Source organism: Dromiciops gliroides, chromosome 3 (genome assembly GCF_019393635.1).
Source record: "Dromiciops gliroides isolate mDroGli1 chromosome 3, mDroGli1.pri, whole genome shotgun sequence".
Classification (NCBI taxonomy): domain Eukaryota; kingdom Metazoa; phylum Chordata; class Mammalia; order Microbiotheria; family Microbiotheriidae; genus Dromiciops; species Dromiciops gliroides.
The window spans coordinates 650,228,921-650,247,697 of record NC_057863.1 but is presented as its reverse complement, the minus strand read 5'-3'; the positions used below and the strand labels follow the sequence as shown (position 1 = coordinate 650,247,697).

At 44.3% G+C, this 18,777-nt stretch overlaps 1 protein-coding gene across 1 annotated transcript; it reads right to left on the bottom strand.

Moving 5' to 3' along the window:
• Positions 1–1,716: 1,716 nt before the first annotated feature.
• On the bottom strand, positions 1,717–13,805 carry LOC122750766 (sialic acid-binding Ig-like lectin 14). Its single transcript, XM_043997583.1, has 11 exons — positions 13,688–13,805; positions 5,700–5,783; positions 5,140–5,511; positions 4,385–4,669; positions 4,105–4,176; positions 3,717–3,980; positions 2,926–3,204; positions 2,652–2,699; positions 2,241–2,504; positions 1,960–2,086; positions 1,717–1,831 (listed from the first exon to the last, which is right to left on the bottom strand). Exons 1-11 carry the CDS (start codon positions 13,728–13,730, stop codon positions 1,819–1,821), a joined length of 1,851 nt encoding a protein of 616 aa, XP_043853518.1. The 5' UTR covers positions 13,731–13,805; the 3' UTR covers positions 1,717–1,818.
• Positions 13,806–18,777: the final 4,972 nt, after the last annotated feature.

Below are 18,777 nucleotides of genomic sequence, written 5' to 3'. Positions count from 1 at the left end.
ATGAGGATCTGAGTTAAAATCTCACCTCAGACACTTACTAGCTGTGTGACTCTGGGCAAGTCACTTAACTCCAAATTGTCATACATCTGGGACTATCTCCAATGGTTCTGATATATACACATGCATATACACACACATATATACATACACACACATAAATATATACATACATATACATACACATACACACAAACACATTTGCCATGGGACACAGATGACTCTGGATGTGAGAGTGAGGTTGGTGACATTGCACAGCCCTCTGTCACTTAAATCCAATTCAGTGCAAGTCATGACATCACCTCCCCATGTCTTGGTCCTCTTCTAGAATGGAGGACAAACAACAACAACAAGAAGTTTGGGGACCCAGTCCCAGAAAGACATTGTTCCATCATCTGAAAGTACAAGGGCTCTAACCTCATCAAGAGGTCAGTGGGTATGCCCAGTTCCATCCTCCCAGTTATAATCAAGCCCAGAGTTCTGGTAACAAAGAGAGGATAGTCCTACTCTCCTCCCTGCTGGCAAGACCTATCTGGAGTAATGTGTTCAGTTTGGGGGCTTGAATTTTAGGAAGGATATTGAGGAACAGAGGAGAAAAAGGGGAGGGATATGTCATGGTGGAATAAAGAAACCAAGTTTTTACATCCAGACAAAATTTTATTTAGAGATGCATGTAGTTGCTGAAATAAACCAGGACCAAGGCTCTTAGTAACCAAGGACATTGACCATTGGTTTCTACAGAGTTAATATATACAGTTTGGAGAGAGGGAAAAACAGGATTATAGGGATTGAGACATCTGGTTTCTTATTAGTGGAGAGGATTGGGAGATACTGAGGTGAGAGGGAAAGGGTTAGTTCTGTGACATTCTCTAAGTCAGGGAACCTTTGGGAGGGGGGAGAATTTTGTGACTTCTCCAAAACCAGGTGACTTACAAGAAGCTGAAACTTTGCTTAACAAAATGGCGTTTAAAGTCAAAATGGAGCCACCAGTGCTCTTTTTGTCCATGTAAAAGATAGGATGATGGGAGGAGCAGGGCTAGAGAACATGCCACTTGAGAATGACTGGAAGAAAATGGGCATCTTTAGCCTGGAGAGGAGAAAACTCGGGGAAGTGGGGGAGACATGAGGGTTTTCTCCAAGTGTTTTGCAGGGTGATCATGTGAATGAGACTTGTTCTGATTGGCCCCAGAGACTAGAACCAGAAGAAGCAGGGGGGAAGGTAGAGGTGTAAGCCACATGATAGTTTAGGAAGCTGTCCTAAGGTAGAATGAGCTGCTTCAGGAGGTCCAGCCCACCCTGTCACTTGAGTGATGACCACCTTTCAGGGAAATTGTCCAGTGGATTCCTCATCAGGGAGGCCTTGGGCTAGGTCACCTTCCAAGTTTCTAGGGATTAGATGGGGAAAGCAGGAGGCTATGGTCTCAAGATTAAGAGGAAGGTCAGGAGGATGACTCACCCTTCAGAGACTAGAGGGCAAAAGGAGAAAGGGGAGCTTGTTCAGGTGTGATGTGGAGATAAGGGCGAGTAGGCCTTCTCAGGGAAGTAGGAGACAAGGGCATCTTCTGCGAGCCTGATGACAAGGTGTTGTCAGGGGCTTGAGAACAGAGGAACAAGTTTGGAACTGTGCCTTTGGGGAGTCAAAGGATTTCTGCACTCATGTGGTCCCAGGTGAGGTAAGAGAGCACTGAGGTAAAACCTATGAGATGCTAGTTATGGTGATTTTATCGAGCAGTTCTGTGCCTTTGACATATCTAGGGTCCCACATGGCTGAGGGGCTGAGTAAATGTCCATCAGCTTCCTCTTAGCCACAGTGTCCTGGGGCTAGTTGACTTGACTGTGGAGAAAAGACAAAGCCCTGTCAGAGGCTAAGCTCAGGTGGGCTCCTGACACCCTTCCTGTCCTGGCCAGGGGAAGCTACAAGATCCCTGAGGCCTGTCAAGGAAGGGGCAGACTCCAACTTACCAAGTATAATGGAGCCAGGTGAGGCCATAGGTGAGAAGGAAACTGGCCGCCATGACAGCTCCTCGAAGCAGGGTGAAGATCAGAGGCCAAGAACCGTCATCCTCAGAGATAGGGCAACAAGAGCAGGCTGAGAGAGACAGAGATTGGGGGCTAGAAGGGGCATGCTCCCCAGGCCTCAGATGTCAGGCCAGAGTCTCCAAGGGCCACTGCTGCAAAAACCAGCTGGAGATGGGCCTACTGGGGGCTTACTCAGCCATACCTCCCAGTTCCCTCTCACTCACTTTGCACACAGAGGCTCATGGAGTGCTGTTGATGTCCCAGTGGGTGCTGAGCCTGGCAGGTGTATTTGCCTCTGTCCTTGGGTCTCAGTTTGGACAGCGCCAGGTGCAGGACGCCAGAGTCTGAGGCCTCTGAGGACCGCAGGACTTGGTTCTTGTAGGACCAGATAAGGGTGGCTGGGGGGTTGCTTTTTGTGGCACAGACCAGAGTCAGGGACTCACCCTCCAGCATCTGCAAGGTTGAGGTGTTTCCCAGTAATTCTGGACCTGGAGAGAAAAAGGAGGGCCAGGGGTGGGGAGGAAGGCTCTAACTCTTATTCTAGCTGGTCTCCAGACTGACCTGAGAGATCAAAGGAGGTTCTGAGCCTTCTCCCCGTCCCCCATGCCACACCCCATGGCTTCCTAAAAACCTACCTGTTCTGTTTGCCCAGGAAACACTGATGGTCACGTTCTGAGGAGGGTCTGAAATGGAACAATTGTGCCTGGGCTGGGACCCCAGATTACTCCTTCAGCCTCAGAAATGAGGGCCCCCCACTCCCAAGTCCATCCCCTCCACTGGGCCCCACATCTTCCTGCCTTCTCAGGTACCTCTCCAGGCACCTGATGTCTTAGGTCCTGGACCCTCCCCTCCAGCTCTCCTTTCCCTGGATGGACCAAGGCATCCTGCTTCCCCCTTCCCATTACTTACAGGTAACCGTAAGCTGGACAGTTCTCTCTGTGCTCACTCTAGCCTTTGGGAATGTCACCTGGCAGGTAATATTGGTGCCATGATCCTGGGGCTGAGGGGTGAAGAGGAGTTTGGAGGTATTCAGCAGGGCAGAGCCCTTAGGGGAAAGGGCAGCGCCACTCCAGAGGTAGGTAAAGTGTTTCCCCTCTCTGCAGGTCCCAGGGACCAAACAGGTCAAGGTGACCTGGTGTCCAGACTCTAGGATCTCTGGAATGTGAACTTCTGGCTTCTGTGTTAGAGCTGGGAGAGGAGAGAGACAGTGAGCCAGGAGGCAGCTGGTGTATGCAGGTGACAGCCCTGGCATTTTCCCTCCAGTGACTCCAGGAGGTTATTTCCCAGGATGCCTACTCTAGCCCCCTGGCTCTGGACCTCCTTATCCATCTCTCCCCTTCCTCAGAGCCTGAGCCTATCACCCCAGTCTCAGCTTCTGTGTGCTCTCTCAGAGGTCCCCACCAGGTGTCCATTCAGCTGATGGCTTCAAGAGCATTTCCCCCAACTCCCTTGCCAGTCTGTCTTCCTGATGCCTCCACCAAGAGCCCCAGCTCTGTCCCTCTGTTCCCAGCATGCCCAGCCTTCCCCAGGTCCTGAGGTGCTCACTCCTGCCTGGGGTCATGTTTCTTCTCAGAAGGACCTGGGGCAAGGATCCTGGGGCATGTGTAGAATATTCATTAGCACCTCCAATCCAGCCTGCTTGTGTGGGGTTGGGGATTCTGGGGCTACACAGCTGCACCTCCCAGTTCCCTCTGACTCACTCTGGACACAGAGTCTCACTGTGTAGTGCTGATTCCCCAGTGAGTTCCTGGCTTGGCAGGTGTATTCTCCGCTGTTGTGGCTCCTCAGTTTGGACAGCTCCAGGTGCAGGACTCCAGGATCCGAGGCCTGGGTAGAATTCAGGATTTGGTTTCCATGGGCCCAGCTCAGTGCAGCAGGGGGCTTGCTTTGTGTGTAGCAGATGAGAGTCAGGGATTCACCCTCTAGGACCACCAAAGATGATGTATTTGCTGGGAATACTGGGTCTTGAGAGAGAAAGGGGAGAGAGTCCTGAGCCTTTCTCCTTCTGGGGCACAGATGAACTAAGCATTTCTCCTTCCCAACTTGCCCCTCTCCCCAACAAACTCCAACTGTCTTGTGCAAACATACCTATTCCATTTGCCCAGGAAATGCTGATCTTCATATTCCAAGGAGGGTCTGCAATGGAGGGATGAATGTGGGCTGGGGTACCAGGACCCATCTTCAGGGATGGGCTGAGATGAGTACCTTCCCCAAGTATTCCTCCTCCCCATGTCCATATTGGATACCACCTATCCTCGTCCTCTCAGGATCCAGGCACGCAGTGTCCACTACCCTGGCCAATCCTCTTCTACCCTTCTCCTCTAGGGGACTCTCAAGCATCCTTCTCCTCCCCTCTCCCGGAACTCACAGAAAACCCTGAGCTGGACTGTGGTCCTCGTGCTCACACTGGGCTCTTTGAATTTCACCTGACAGGTGAGGCTGGTGTCATGGTCCTGGGGCTGGGGGGTAAAGAGGAGTTGAGAGGAGTGGAGATCTTGGGAGGCAAGTCTAGAAGGTGAGAGGGCAGTCCCAGTCCAGAGGAAAGTGATGGATGTCCCTTCTCGGCAGGCCCCAGGAACTGTGCAGGTCAAGTTCACCTGGTGCCCAGACTCCAGGATCTCTGGAATGTGGACCTCTGGCTTCTGTGTTAGATCTGGGGGAGGGGAGAGAAAGTGAGCCAGGTGTTGGGGGAAGGATCCACATGGTGTCTCCAGTAGGTCTCCCCATTGTGACCCTTCCTATGTCCTGTCCCTCATGTCTCCATCCCCAACCATTCCTCACCTTGCCCTGGAATTGAGCCTCTCTTCCCAAGCAGAGGACTCTGCAGTGTCTCCATCCTTCTGGCAGCCTCAGGATCACTCCCCTCCCCTCATTAGTGTGTCTGTCCTCTTGATGGTCCCAATGAAGACCTCATTTACCTCCAGCTCTGACCCTTAGTACCCAGACCCTGAGGTGCTCACCCTTGACTGGGGTTGTGTTCTTCAAAGAAGGGAGTATAGTGTGTCCTTCTAGCCAAGAGTCTAAAGACTTTTCCATCAGCATGTCCTTCCTTGAATCCTACATTGGTCCTCACCCTAGAGTACCCATTACCACCCAAAGACTTCCCAGGAATAGAATCCTCACCGTGTACCTGGATAGATACCATCTTCTTTGTGTAACCATAATCCAAATTCTTCTTCTTCATCCAAAAACCGTAACTCCCCTGATCATTTTTCTGGGCCCTAGTAAGACGTAGGGAGCAATTGCCCATCTGGGGATCTCCAATGAGGTGGAAACGGCCTTGGGCCCAGGAGTGAACACTTGCTTGGGGATCATTGGTGGCCACAAGATGATACTTGAAAGAGCCACTATAGTACCAGTATCCATGAACTATCTCATAATTTGTATTATGTTGGGGGTAGTAGAAGGAGCAGGGGATGGAGACACACAGCCCCTCCTGCACGGTCACTGTCTGCTGGACATGAATCGCATAGTCTGTATTTTGAGAAATGGTTCCTGTGGGGGGAGAGAGAGAGAATGAGGGGGAGGGAGGGGGGAGGGAGGGAGATAGAGACAGAGGGAGAACTCAAACTGGGATTTCTCCTGTTCCCCCAGCATGCTCCTCAGCCTTTCCAGGGCCAGTTTTCCCCCAACATCTTCCTTCTCCCTCCAAACACCTTCAACACTGGCTCTGTCCCTCTTACCTCTCCAGAGCAGAGGCAGCAGCAGCAGCAGCAACAAGAGGTCCATGATGAGATCTTGGGCTCGGGATAGGCCAGAGCTGAGTCCTGGGGCATAAACAGACCTAATTTTATAGTCTTCAAGGAGGAAGGAACAGGGAGCTAGGGCAAAGAGGAAGAAAGGAACAGGAACAGGATGGGTGGGGAGCAATGGAAATAGGAGTTCTTAGATCATTGAGTCTGGTCTCAGGGACCTCCAGTGTCATGGGAGGGAAGACAGATTGGAGGAGGAGGGGAGCTGAGGGGAAGCCACCAGCATGGAGGTGGCCAACATGCCCTCCTCTTCTTGGCTCCTTGTGGCCAGTGGCCTGCTGACTCACAGTCTGAAAGGAGTCCTTCCCCAGGGAAGAGGGAGTGTAAGGAACCAGACATGGAAAGGAGACCCTTTCCTACCCTTTCCCTGTCCCTCCATGAGATCACCATTGTGCCTTTCTCCATGTCATAGCTGTTCCTTCACTGTCTCCCTCCCTCCTCAGGGTGTCTGCTATCATCCCTCCCTGTCTCCATAAGATTTTCCTGACAATTTTTCTGGATCCTGAGAAGGCCCCTAAGGTACCATCCCTCTGCTTTGTAACAATGTAACATTAATTGCAACAAGAACTCACATTTGTATAGTGATAAAAAGGAAAAAAATGCTATCCCTGGAAACAGATAGTGAGGGCCAGTAGAAGCAAGTTACATGTTCTTTTCCTTCTATAATATTTTTTAAAAATTGACAACTTTTGGTTTTTACATTAATTATATTTGTCACTATATCCTCCCCCTCTCCCACTTCCAGGGAGCTATCCTTTATGATGTATAGAATATATAAGGTTATATATTTATATGTTATATATAAGGTTACCTACCTATAATCCCCTACTTCTCCAAATAAAGGGTTGGGGATTAGAGAGGAAGGGAGAAGCTTGGTCTTTATAAATGTTCAGCATTTGCTGTTATTGTTCTTTTGATGTTTTTGTTCTTTAAAAGAGAGATTTTTGGGGGCAGCTAAGTGGCTCAGTGGATAGAGCGCCGGCCCTGGATTCAGGAGCACTTGAGTTCAAATCCGGATTCAGACATTTAACAATTAGTAGCTGTGTGACCCTGGGCAAGTCACTTAACTCCAATTGCCTCACCCCTCCCCCCAAAATATATATATACAAAAGAGAGATTTTTGTTGCTATATCTTTTCATATAACTTAGATCTCTTGCATCACCTTCCCGTTCTCAGACAATAATTTCTTATTAAAAAAAAGGAAAATGGGCAAAAGTAAAAAAAAGTCAGCAAAACAATTAACAGGAAAAAATTTGACATTATGTGCAATTTTCCACACCTGTGCAAAAAACCAAGGGAAGGTATCTTGTGATTCTTTTTTTTATAAGAATTCAGTAATTTCATAACTTTTTTTTTTTGTGAGGCAATTGGGGTTAAGTGACTTGCCCAGGGTCACACAACTAGTAAGTGTGTGTTAAGTGTCTGAGGCTGGATTTGAACTCAGGTACTCCTGACTCTAGGGCCGGTTCTCTATCCACTGCGCCACCTAGCTGCCCTAAGAATTCCTTTTAAAGAAAAAGAAAGAGGAAGAAGAGGAACTGCCCGTCTCAGCTCCCCACTACCCCCACACTTCGCCAAATCAAAACTGAAGAATACATTGAAAAAAATCTGATAATATATCCAATATTTCACCCCTGTGGACCTTGACCTCTGCATAGGAGAAGGGATGGGGAGGGTACATCTTCTTATATCTCTTCTTTGGGGCCATTATTGGTCTTTCTAACTTTACAGTATTTCACCGTGATTATTTTGTTTGTTGTTCTTTCTATTTACATTGTTTCCATCTTGTGTATATTGTTTTTCCAGCCCCTGTTAACTTCACTTTGTATCAGCTCATTTAAGTCTTTACATGCTTCTCTGTTTTCATCATCTTGGATGTTCCTTATTGCATAGTAATATTCCATTACATTCATGGACCACTTTCTGTTTAGCCTTTCTCCAATTGATAGGCATCTTTCCTGTTTCCAGTGAGATTTGTTGAAGCCTATGAGTGATTGCAGAGATGAATTCTATTTGTCAAGGTCTCTGATAGATAGGAAGGGCTGCCATATGCATGCTCCCTACAACCTTTTTGTCTCCCCCAATGCTTCCAGAAGAAGGGCATATTGGTCCTGAAGCAACACACTTCACATTGACAGAATGCCAGAAATCCATGTGAGGGTTGTAGGATGTCTTTGGTAGCAATGCAGTTTGAGTCTGTAATTGCTCCAGCTTATAGAATTAAAAACCTCAACTTCTGACATTGTTCCTTTTAAAAGACTAATATGTTTTGGGGATAACCTAGAAGCCTTCCCAGTAAGATGTCTGTGAAAGAAGGATGCCTCCTTTCTCCTATATTATTTTGTATTATATTGGAAACCTTAGGAATGGCAATAAAAGAAGAAAAGAAATAGAAGGGATCAAAACAGGGAATGAAATAATAAAGTTGTTTTTTTGTTTTTTTGCAGATGATCTGATGATATACTTGGAAAATCTGAAAGACTCAAACAACAAGTTAATTGAAATAATAATTTCAGCAAAATAGCAGGATATAAAGTAAATCCACATAAATCATCAGCTTTCCTATATATCACCAACAGGATCCCACAGGAAGAGATAGCTAGGTATACCCTATTTAAAATATCTCTGGGGGGCAGCTAGGTGGCACAGTGGATAAAGCGACGGCCCTGGATTCAGGAGGACCTGTGTTCAAATCTGGTCTCAGATGCTTGACACTTATTAGCTATGTGACCTTGGACTAGTCACTTAACCCTCAAGCAAACAAACAAACAAATAAAAGAAAGTAACTCTGGACAGTAAAAAATACCTGTGAATACACCTACCAATACAAATCCAGGATTTATATGAACAAAAACATAAAAAATCTTGAACACAAATAAAATCAGATTTAAATAAATGGAGAAATAGTAATTGTTCATGGGTAGGCAGGGACAATATAATAAAATGTCAAAGTTAATCTATATATCCAATGCCATCCCAATTAAATAGCCAAAAAATAATTTTACTGAGCTAGAAAAAATAACAAAATTTATTTGTAAGAACAAAAGGTCAAGAATATCAAAGGAATTAATGAAAAAATGTAAAGGAAGGAGGTTTAGACGTACCACATCAAACTATATTATAAGGTAGTAATTATCAAAACTATCTAGTCCAAGATGAAGCCCATGGCTCCTGGGAGATCAGAACTTCAGGAATACAAAGGAAAGGTCGTGCTTAGCACCACCTGGTGGTAGTTCTTCAGAACTGTAGGGAGTGATATTTAGTTGGGAGAATTTCAGATATTCTATACTGAATAAGCTTTCAAGAAGAAATTCTTAAATAATGATCCATTAGCATCATTGCAGCCTCTCTGAAAAGCAACGGTACTTTGCAGGACTACTGAACACGTAGTGATCTTTCACCTCTGAAATGCTTGGTCTACACAATTCACAAGTCCAGCTCTCCTAGTCACGCATGGCATTGCTCAAGCTTTCTTAGTCATCTAAGTGGTTTTGTCCTCATCTTCCTCCTTCTCCTCTGCCTGGGAGTTTCTCTGGCAATGGGGCAACTTCTCTGAGAAGTGATGTAGTTAACTGCAGAAAACATTTCTCCTTGGTAGCTGGCCTCAGCCCAAGAGCACAGAAACCTGTGAACTCACAGGGGAGCTGTGAAGGCTGGAAAAAGTGTACCCCTCAGGATCATTGAGTGTTCAACCCATGCTTAAAGAAAGAAAAACAAGGCAGAAAAGATAGCCAATAACTTGAGGTTCACTTTTGGGCTGCTCTACGTAAGTACATATTCTCACTGTCATGTGTTTGCAATCCCTAAAGGGGTGAGGGAGGGGAAAGAAATCTGTCACTTCAGTCAATCAATGTATCAATAAATTTTCTGGAAATCCAAGTAATGCAAATCCTGGTGTTTCAAACCAGGCAGAACTTGTTGTGGTTAAAATAATTACTATAGACACAAGTTTGGGGTAAGCTTATTTTCAATTTATCAATTTCTATCAGTGAGGGATAGACCAAGCATCTCCTTAGCTTATTGTGGTCCCAAGAGAGTGCATGGCTACCTATCTAGGATTTTTATCTCTTTTTGATAAGAAGCAAGTCATTATACATAAGTCAAATCTTTTTTTCTGTCATGTAAAACTTTTTGTTAAACAATCTGCATTTATTTCATATATCATATATTTTAAAGTTATGACTTTTTTGTTTTTGTTTTTTTGTTTTGGAGGGGCAATGAGGGTTAAGTGACTTGCCCAAAGTCACACAGCTAGTGTTAAGTGTCTGAGGCCGGATTTGAACTCAGGTACTCCTGAATCCAAGGCCAGTGCTTTATCCACTGCGCCACCTAGCTGCCCCGTTTTTGTTTTTGTTTTTTAATTAATTAATTAATTAATTTATTTTAGTAAGGCAATTGGGGTTAAGTGACTTGCCCAGGGTCACACAGCTAGTAAGTGTTAAGTTTCTGACTCCAGGGCCGGTGCTCTATCCACTGCGCCACCTAGCTGCCCCAAGTTATGACTTTTCTAATAAAATTGCCTTCAGTTTCTTTTCTTTTTTTCACTGAGGTAAACTTTGTGTTTTAAAATTTTTTCTGAAATCTTGTGACTCATTTATTTATTTTATGATAATAAACATTTTTATTTAAAGTTTTGAGTTCCAAATTCAATCCTTTCTTCCTTCTCTCCCCTCCCCACTCCCGCAGGAGGTAAGCAAACAGATATAGGTTATACATGTGCAATTATAGAAAACATTTCTGTTTTAGTCATTTTGTATAAGAAAACTTGAATAAAAGAAAAAAATGAAAGAAAGTTCAAAATAGCATGCATCAGTGTATGTTCAATCAATATCAGTTCTTTGGTGGTGGCTAGTATGCTTCATCATTAGTCCTTTGGGATTGTCTTGGATCATTGTATTGCTGAGAATAGGTAAGTCATTCACAGTTCTTCATTAAACAATATTGCTGTCTTTGAGCACAATGTTCTCTTGGTTCTGCTTACTTCACTATACTCCATTTCATACATGTTTTTCCAGGCCTTTCTGAAGTCATCCTGCTTGTCATTTCTTATAGCACAATAATATTCTATCACAATCATATAACACAGCTTGTTTAGCTATTCCCTAATTGATGGGCATTCCTTTGATTTCTAATTCCTAGACATCAGAAAAAGAGCTGCTATAAAATATTTTTGTAAAAATAGGTCTTTTTTTCCTCCTTTGGGATGTTTTTGAAATCTAAACCTAACATTGGCATTTCTGGATCAAAGGCTATGCAGTTTTATAGCCCTTTGGGCATAGTTCCAAATTACTTTCCAGAATGGTTGATTAGTTCACAACTCCACCAACAGTGGATTAGCATTCCAGTTTTCCCATATCCCCTCCAACACCCAATATTTTCTTTTTTGTTATATTTGCCACTCTAATAGGGGTGAGGTGATACCTCAGAGCTGTTTTAATTTGCATTTCTCTGATCAATAGTGATTTAGAGTATTTTTATATGGCTATACATAACTTTGATTTCTTTGTCTGAAAACTGCCTGTTCATATTTTTTGACCATTTGTCAATTGGGGAATGACTTGTATTTTTATAAATTTGACTCAGTTCTCTACATATTTGAGAAATGAGACCTTTATCAGAGATACTAGTTTCAAAAATTCTTTCCTCATTTTCTGCTTTCTTTATAATTTTGGTTGCAGTGGTTTTGCAACCAAAAAGCAAATTAAAAAAAATATGTAATCAAAATTATCTATTTTACATGTTGTATTACTCTTTATGTCTTCTTTGGTCCTAAATTCTTCCCCTGTCCATAAATCTGACAGATAAATTATTTCATGCTCTCTTAATTTGCTTATGGTATCACCCTTTAAGTGTAAATCATGTACCCATTTTGACCTTATTTTAGTATACGGTGTGAGATGTTGGTCCATACCTAGGTTCTGCCATACTGTTTTCCAGTTTTCCCAGCAGTTTGTGTCAAATAATGAGTTTTTGTTCCAAAAGCTTGAGTCTTTGGGTTTATCATATAGTAGTTTACTGTAGTCATTTACTTTAGTGCGATTTTTACCTATTCTATTCCACTGATCCACCTCTCTTTTTCTTAGCCAGTACTAGATTGTTTTGATAATTACTGCTTTATAGAACAGTTTGAGATCTGGTACTGCTAGACCACCTTCTTTTCCATTTTTTCATTGATTCCCTTGATATTCTTGAGCTTTTGTTCTTCCAGATGAATTTTGTTATTATTTTTCTAGATCTATAAAATATTTTTTGATAGTTTGATTGGTATGGCACTGAATGAATAGATTATTTTAGGCAGGATTGTAATTTTTATTAAATTGGCTTGACCTACCTGTCAGCAATTAATCTTTTTCCAATTGTTTGGATCTGATTTTATTTTTGTGAAAAGTGTTTAATATTTCTCTTTATATAGTTCCTGGGTTTGTCTTGGCAGGTAGTATTTTGCATTGTCTAATTATTTTAAGTGGGATTGCTCTATCTGGAGCTGCTGGACTTTGTGGGTAATATATAGAAATGCTGATAATTTATGTGGGCTTTTTTTGTATCCTGCAACTTTTCTAAAGTTGTTAATAATTTCAAGTAGTTTTTTATAGTTGATTCTCTAGGATTTTCTAAGTATAGCATCATATCATCTGCAAAGAGTGAGTTTTGTTTCCTCTAGTTTTGTTGCCTATTCTAAATCCTTTAATTTCTTGTCTTCCTTTATTGCCATAGCTAACATTTCTAGTACAATATTAAACAATAGAGGTGATAATGGACATCCTTGTTTTACCTCTGGTCTTACTGGGAAGGCTTCTTTCTTATCTTCATTACAGATAATGCTTGTGATAGTTTTAGATAAATTGTACATTTATTTAGATAAATATTACATTCATTCCTATGCTCTCTAGTGTTTTTTGAAAAATAGGAATGGGTGCTGTATTTTGTCTAAGGTGTTTTCTGCCTATATTGAGATAACCATATGATTTCTGTTGGTTTTGTTAACTATGCTGATAATTTTCCCAATATTGAATTGCATTCCTGGTATAAATCCCACCTGGTCATAGTTGGTGCATGATCCTTGTGACATATTGCTGTAATCTCTTTGCTAATTTTTTATTTAGAATTTTTGATTCAATATTCATTAGGGAAATTGGTATACAATTTTCTTTCTCTGTTTTGACTCTTTCTGGTTTGGGTATTAGCACTGTATTTGTTTCATCTACTTCCACAAATAATTTATAAAGTATTGGGATTAATTTTTTTTAAATGTTTGCTAGAATTTTCTTGTGAATCCATCTGGTCCTGGAGTTTTTTTCTTGGGAAGTTCATTGTAAATAAATCAAATCTAACCAGGTCATTATACATCAATCTAATCTAATTTGGTTCATGTAATTAAAGGTGGATTACAATCAGGTTAGAAGGACTGAATGTCCCCTTGATTCAGATAATATGTCTCTATATGGTGATCAATTCAAAGAATTCAGACCCCACCCAGACTATGCTAGAACTGGCTACTATCTGGTTGTGGTCTTGAGAGGGACAGCAAGTCTACCTGACAGCATGGAAACAAAAAGGGGATTCTGAAGTTCCCCATATACTGGTAATCAATAATTATTTTCTCCCAAACCTAAAAGTGATGAGGCCATCTCTCATCAATCCTTTCAGCCTACAGTGAATGTCTCTTTCTGCCTTGGTAGCCAATGCTCTTTGACATGGTCTCCAGTTGGGGGACCCAGTCCCAGTAAGAGATTGTTCCATCATCTGAAAGTACAAGGGCTCTAACTTTATCAAGTGGGAGTGGGGGGGAGGAGAGGGGGGAAGAGAGACAGAGAGACAGAGAACTCAAGCTAGGATTTCTCCTGTTCCCCCCAGCATGCTCCTCAACCTTTCCAGGGCCAGTTTCCCCCAACATCTTCCTTCTCCCTCCCTTCCTTACCTCTCCAGAGAAGAGATGGCAGCAGCAGCAGCAAGAGGTCCATGGTGAGATCCTGGGCTCAGGAGAGGCCAGAGCTGAGTCTCCAGGGGCCACTGCTGCAAAAACCAGCTGGAGATGGGCCTACTGGGGGCTTACTCAGCCATACCTCCCAGTTCCCTCTCACTTACTCTGCACACAGAGGTTCATGGAGTGCTGTTGATGTCCCAGTGGGTGCTGAGCCTGGCAGGTGTATTTGCCTCTGTCCTTGGGCCCCAGTTTGGACAGCGCCAGGTGCAGGACGCCAGAGTCTGAGGCCTCTGAGGACCGCAGGACTTGGTTCTTGTAGGACCAGATAAGGGTGGCTGGGGGGTTGCTTTTTGTGGCACAGACCAGAGTCAGGGACTCACCCTTCAGCATCTGCAGGGTTGAAGTGTTTCCCAGTAATTCTGGACCTGGAGAGAAAAAGGAGGGCCAGGGGTAGGGAGGAAGGCTCTAACTCTTATTCTAGCTGGTCTCCAGACTGACCTGAGAGATCAAAGGAGGTTCTGAGCCTTCTCCCCGTCCCCCATGCCACACCCCATGGTTTCCTAAAAACCTACCTGTTCTGTTTGCCCAGGAAACACTGATGGTCACGTTCTGAGGAGGGTCTGAAATGGAACAATTGTGCCTGGGCTGGGACCCCAGATTACTCCTTCAGCCTCAGAAATGAGGGCCCCCCACTCCCAAGTCCATCCCCTCCACTGGGCCCCACCTCTTCCTGCCTTCTCAGGTACCTCTCCAGGCACCTGATGTCTTAGGTCCTGGACCCTCCCCTCCAGCTCTCCTTTCCCTGGATGGACCAAGGCATCCTGCTTCCCCCTTCCCATTACTTACAGGTAACCATAAGCTGGACAGTTCTCTCTGTGCTCACTCTGGCCTTTGGGAATGTCACCTGGCAGGTGATATTGGGCTGGGGGGTGTATTCAGCAGTGAAGAGCCCTTAGTGCCAGTCCAGAGGTCGGTAAAGTGTTTTGCCTCTTGGCAGGCTCCAGGAACTGTGCAGGTCAAGTTCACCTGGTGCCCAGACTCTAGGATCTTTGAAATGTGGACCTCTGGCTTCTGTGTTAGATCTGGGGGAGGGGAGAGAAAGTGAGCCGGGTGTCAGGGGAGGGATCCACATGGTGTCTCCAGTAGGTCTTCTCCCCATTGTGACCCTTCCTATGTCCTGTCCCTCATGTCTCCATCCCCAACCATTCCTCACCTTGCCCTGGAATTGAGCCTCTTTTCCCAAGCAGAGGACTCTGCAGTGTCTCCATCCTTCTGGAAGCCTCAGGACCACTCCCCTCACCTCATTAGTGTGTCTGTCCCTTTGATGGCCCCCATGAAGACCCCTTTTACTTCCAGCTCTGTCCCTTAGTACCCAGACCCTGAGGTGCTCACCCTTGACTGGGGTTGTGTTCTTCAAAGAAGGGAGTATAGTGTGTCCTTCTAGCCAAGAGTTTAAAGACTGTTCCATCAGCATGTCCTTCCTTGAATCCTACATTGGTCCTCACCCTAGAGTACCCATTACTACGCAAAGACTTCCCAGGAATAGAATCCTCACCGTGTACCTGCATAGATACCATCTTCTTTGTGTAACCATAATCCAAATTCTTCTTCTTCATCCAAAAAGTGTAACTTCCTTTATCTGTTTTCTGCATATTAAGGCAGGGAGCAGTTGCTCATCTGGGAATCTCCAATGAGGTGGAATCACCCTTGGGCCCATCAGTGAACACTTGCTTGGGGATCACTAGTGGCCACAAGATGATACTTGAAATATCCATTATAGTACTCATGACCTACCTCATAATTCTTATATTGTTGAAGGCAGTTGAAGGAGCAGGGGATGGAGACACACAGCCCCTCCTGCATGGTCACTGTCTGCTGGACATGAATACCATATTCTGTATTTTGAGAAATGGTTCCTGTGAAGGAGAGAGAGAGAATGGGAGTGGGGGGGAGGGGGGGGGAAGAGAGACAGAGAACTCAAGCTAGGATTTCTCCTGTTCCCCCCAGCATGCTCCTCAACCTTTCCAGGGCCAGTTTCCCCCAACATCTTCCTTCTCCCTCCAAGTACCTTCAACCCTGGCTCTGTCCCTCCTTACCTCTCCAGAGAAGAGATGGCAGCAGCAGCAGCAGCAGCAGCAAGAGGTCCATGGTGAGATCCTGGGCTCAGGAGAGGCCAGAGCTGAGTCCTTGGGCAGAATCAGATCCATGGAAGAAGGAACAGGGAGCTAGGGCAAAGAGGAAGAAAGGAACAGGAATAGGAGGGGTGGGGAGCAATGGAAATAGGAGTTCTCAGATCACTGAGCCTGGTCTCAGGGACCTCTAGCTTCATGGGAGGAAAGACAGATTGGAGGAGGAGGGGAGCTGAGGGGAAGCCACCAGCGTGGAGGTGGTCAGCATGCCCTCCTCTCCTTGGCATCCTGTGGCCAGTGGCCTGCTGACCCACAGTCTGAAAGGAGTCCTTCCCCAGGGAAGAGGGAGTGTAAGGAACCAGACATGGAAAGGAGACCCTTTCCTACCCTTTCCCTGTCCCACCACGAGTTCTCCAGTGTGACATGTTCCCTCCGTAGGATGTCTCCTATAAGCCAACCCTTTCTCCACAATATTTTCTTGATAATTTTCCTGACTCCTGAGTAGGTCCCTAAGGTACCATCTGTGAGCAACTGAAATTAGCTTTGGACGCCCCAAACAGGACATCCCTCCCCCAGTGCAACTGGCTCTCCCGAAACCATCTGGCAAGGAGGCCTGGGGAGCCCAAGCCCCACTCAGTGGGGATAAACTCATGCAAACGCCAGCTTCTTCTACCCAGCCCCCAGCCCTGGGGCAGCCAGGGAATTAGCTTTGTGTTTGCAAGGGCACCGCAGCCTGAGGGTCTAGTGAGAAAGAAGGGTTTATATTTAGGAACAGGGTAATGAAAGGGGGACTGACAGTGAAAGGAGAGCAAGTAGAGAAGACATAATAAAAGAAGTTAGACGTAGTGAGAGACGCTAGAGATTCTGGGGGGTCGCAATGTATGGAAAGAAAGGGGGGGTCGCTACGATGAAGCGGGGGTCACTACAGAGAGAGAAGTTAGAAGAGGGGGATGCTACAGGAATGCTACAGAGACGGAGAAAGGAGTGGAGCAGTGAAAGGAGAGGGGAAGCTATGGAGAAAGTGAAAATACACTCAGGTCTATTTCTCTTTGTGTTTAATTCTGAGTTTGTTGCCTATAAATAAACCCTGCTTTGTTTATTTAAAAGAAAGGCTTCTGCTTATAAGTCTGAGAGGCAGTGGGGGAAGGGACAGGCCCTTACAAATTGGGTCCCCTGGGGCTTAATGAATCTGGGGAATTTTTAAACCCCCAGGCAGATAGGCCCTTGCAGACTGGCTTAGGCAGCTAATAGCCAGCTATAGCTTTACCAACTAGCAGCTGACGATTTCAGAAAAACCGGGAAAGACGTGTATGAACTGATGCATAGTGAAGTGAGCAGAACCAAGAGTACATTGTACACAGTGACAGCAATATTGTTTGATGAAGAATTGTGAATGAACTTAACAATTGTCAGCAATGCAATGATCCAAGACAATCCCAAAGGACTAATGGTGAAGCATACTATCCACCTCCAAAGCAAGAATTATATTGTTTGAATACAGAATGGAAGGGGGCAGCTAGGTGGCACAGTGGATAAAGCACTGGCTCTGGATTCAGGAGTACCTGAGTTCCAATTCGGCTCAGACACTTGACACTTACTAGCTGTGTGACCCTGGGCAAGTCACTTAACCCCCATTGCCCTGCAAAAAACAAAACAAAACAGAATGAAGCATGCTATTTTTCACCTTCATTCTTCCATTTTTTAATCTAAGTTTTCTTGTACAAAATGAATAATATGGTAATGTTTTGTAAAATTGCCCATGTATCACTTGTATCTGATTGCTTACCACTTCATGGAGGGTAGAGGAGAAGGAGGGAAGGAGGGATAGAATTGAGAACTCAAAACTTTAAATTAAAATGTTTATTATAAAAAGTCTGACAATATATTCAATATTCTGCCCCTGTGGACCCACACCTCTGAATAGGAGAGGGGATGGGGAGAATATATCTTCTTATATCTCTTCTCTTGGGCCATTATTGGTCTTTCTAACTTTACAATATTCAACTATAGTTATTTTGTGTTTGCTGATCTTTTTATTTACATTGTTGTCATCATTATGCATGTTGTTTTTCCAGGCCCTGCTAACTTCACTTTGTATCAGCTCATTTAAGTCTTTACATGCTTCTGTATTTTCATCATCTTGAATATTCCTTGTAGCATAGTAATATTCCATTGCATTCATGGACCACTTTCTGTTTAGCCTTTTCCCAATTGATGGGCATCTTCCTTGTTTCCAGTGAGATTTGTTGAAGCCTATGAGTGATTGCAGAGAGGAATTTTATTTGTCAAGGTCTCAGATGGATAGGGAGGGCTGCCATGTGCACGCTCCCTATAGCCTTCTGATCTTCCCCAATACTTCCAGAAGGGCATATTGCCCCTGAAGCAATGCACTTCACATTGACACAAGTGCCAGAAATCCATGTGAGGGTTGTAGGATGTCTTTGGTAGCAATGCAGTTTGAGTCTCTACTGCTCCAGCTTATACAATGAAAAAGCTCAATTTTTGACATAGCTCCTTTAAAAAAAAAACCTAATCTGTTTTGGGGATAACCTGGAAGCCTCCCCAGTAAGATGGATGTAAAACAAGGATGCCTCCTGTCACCAATATTATTCAGTATTGTATTGGAAGCCCTAGCAATGGCAATAAAAGAAGAAAAGAAATAGAAGGAATCAAAATAGGGAATGATGCAATAAAACTGTCTCTTTTTTGCAAATGATATGATGATATACTTGGAAAATCCTAAAGATTCAACTAAAAAGTTAATTGAAATGATTAATAATTTCAGCAAAATAGCAGGATATAAAGTAAACCCACATAAATTATCATCATTCCTATATATTACCAAAAGGATCCTGGAGGAAGAGATAGCTAAAGATACCCCATTTAAATAATTCTAGATAGTATAAAATACGTGGGAATACACCTACCAAAACAAATCCAGGATCTATATGAACA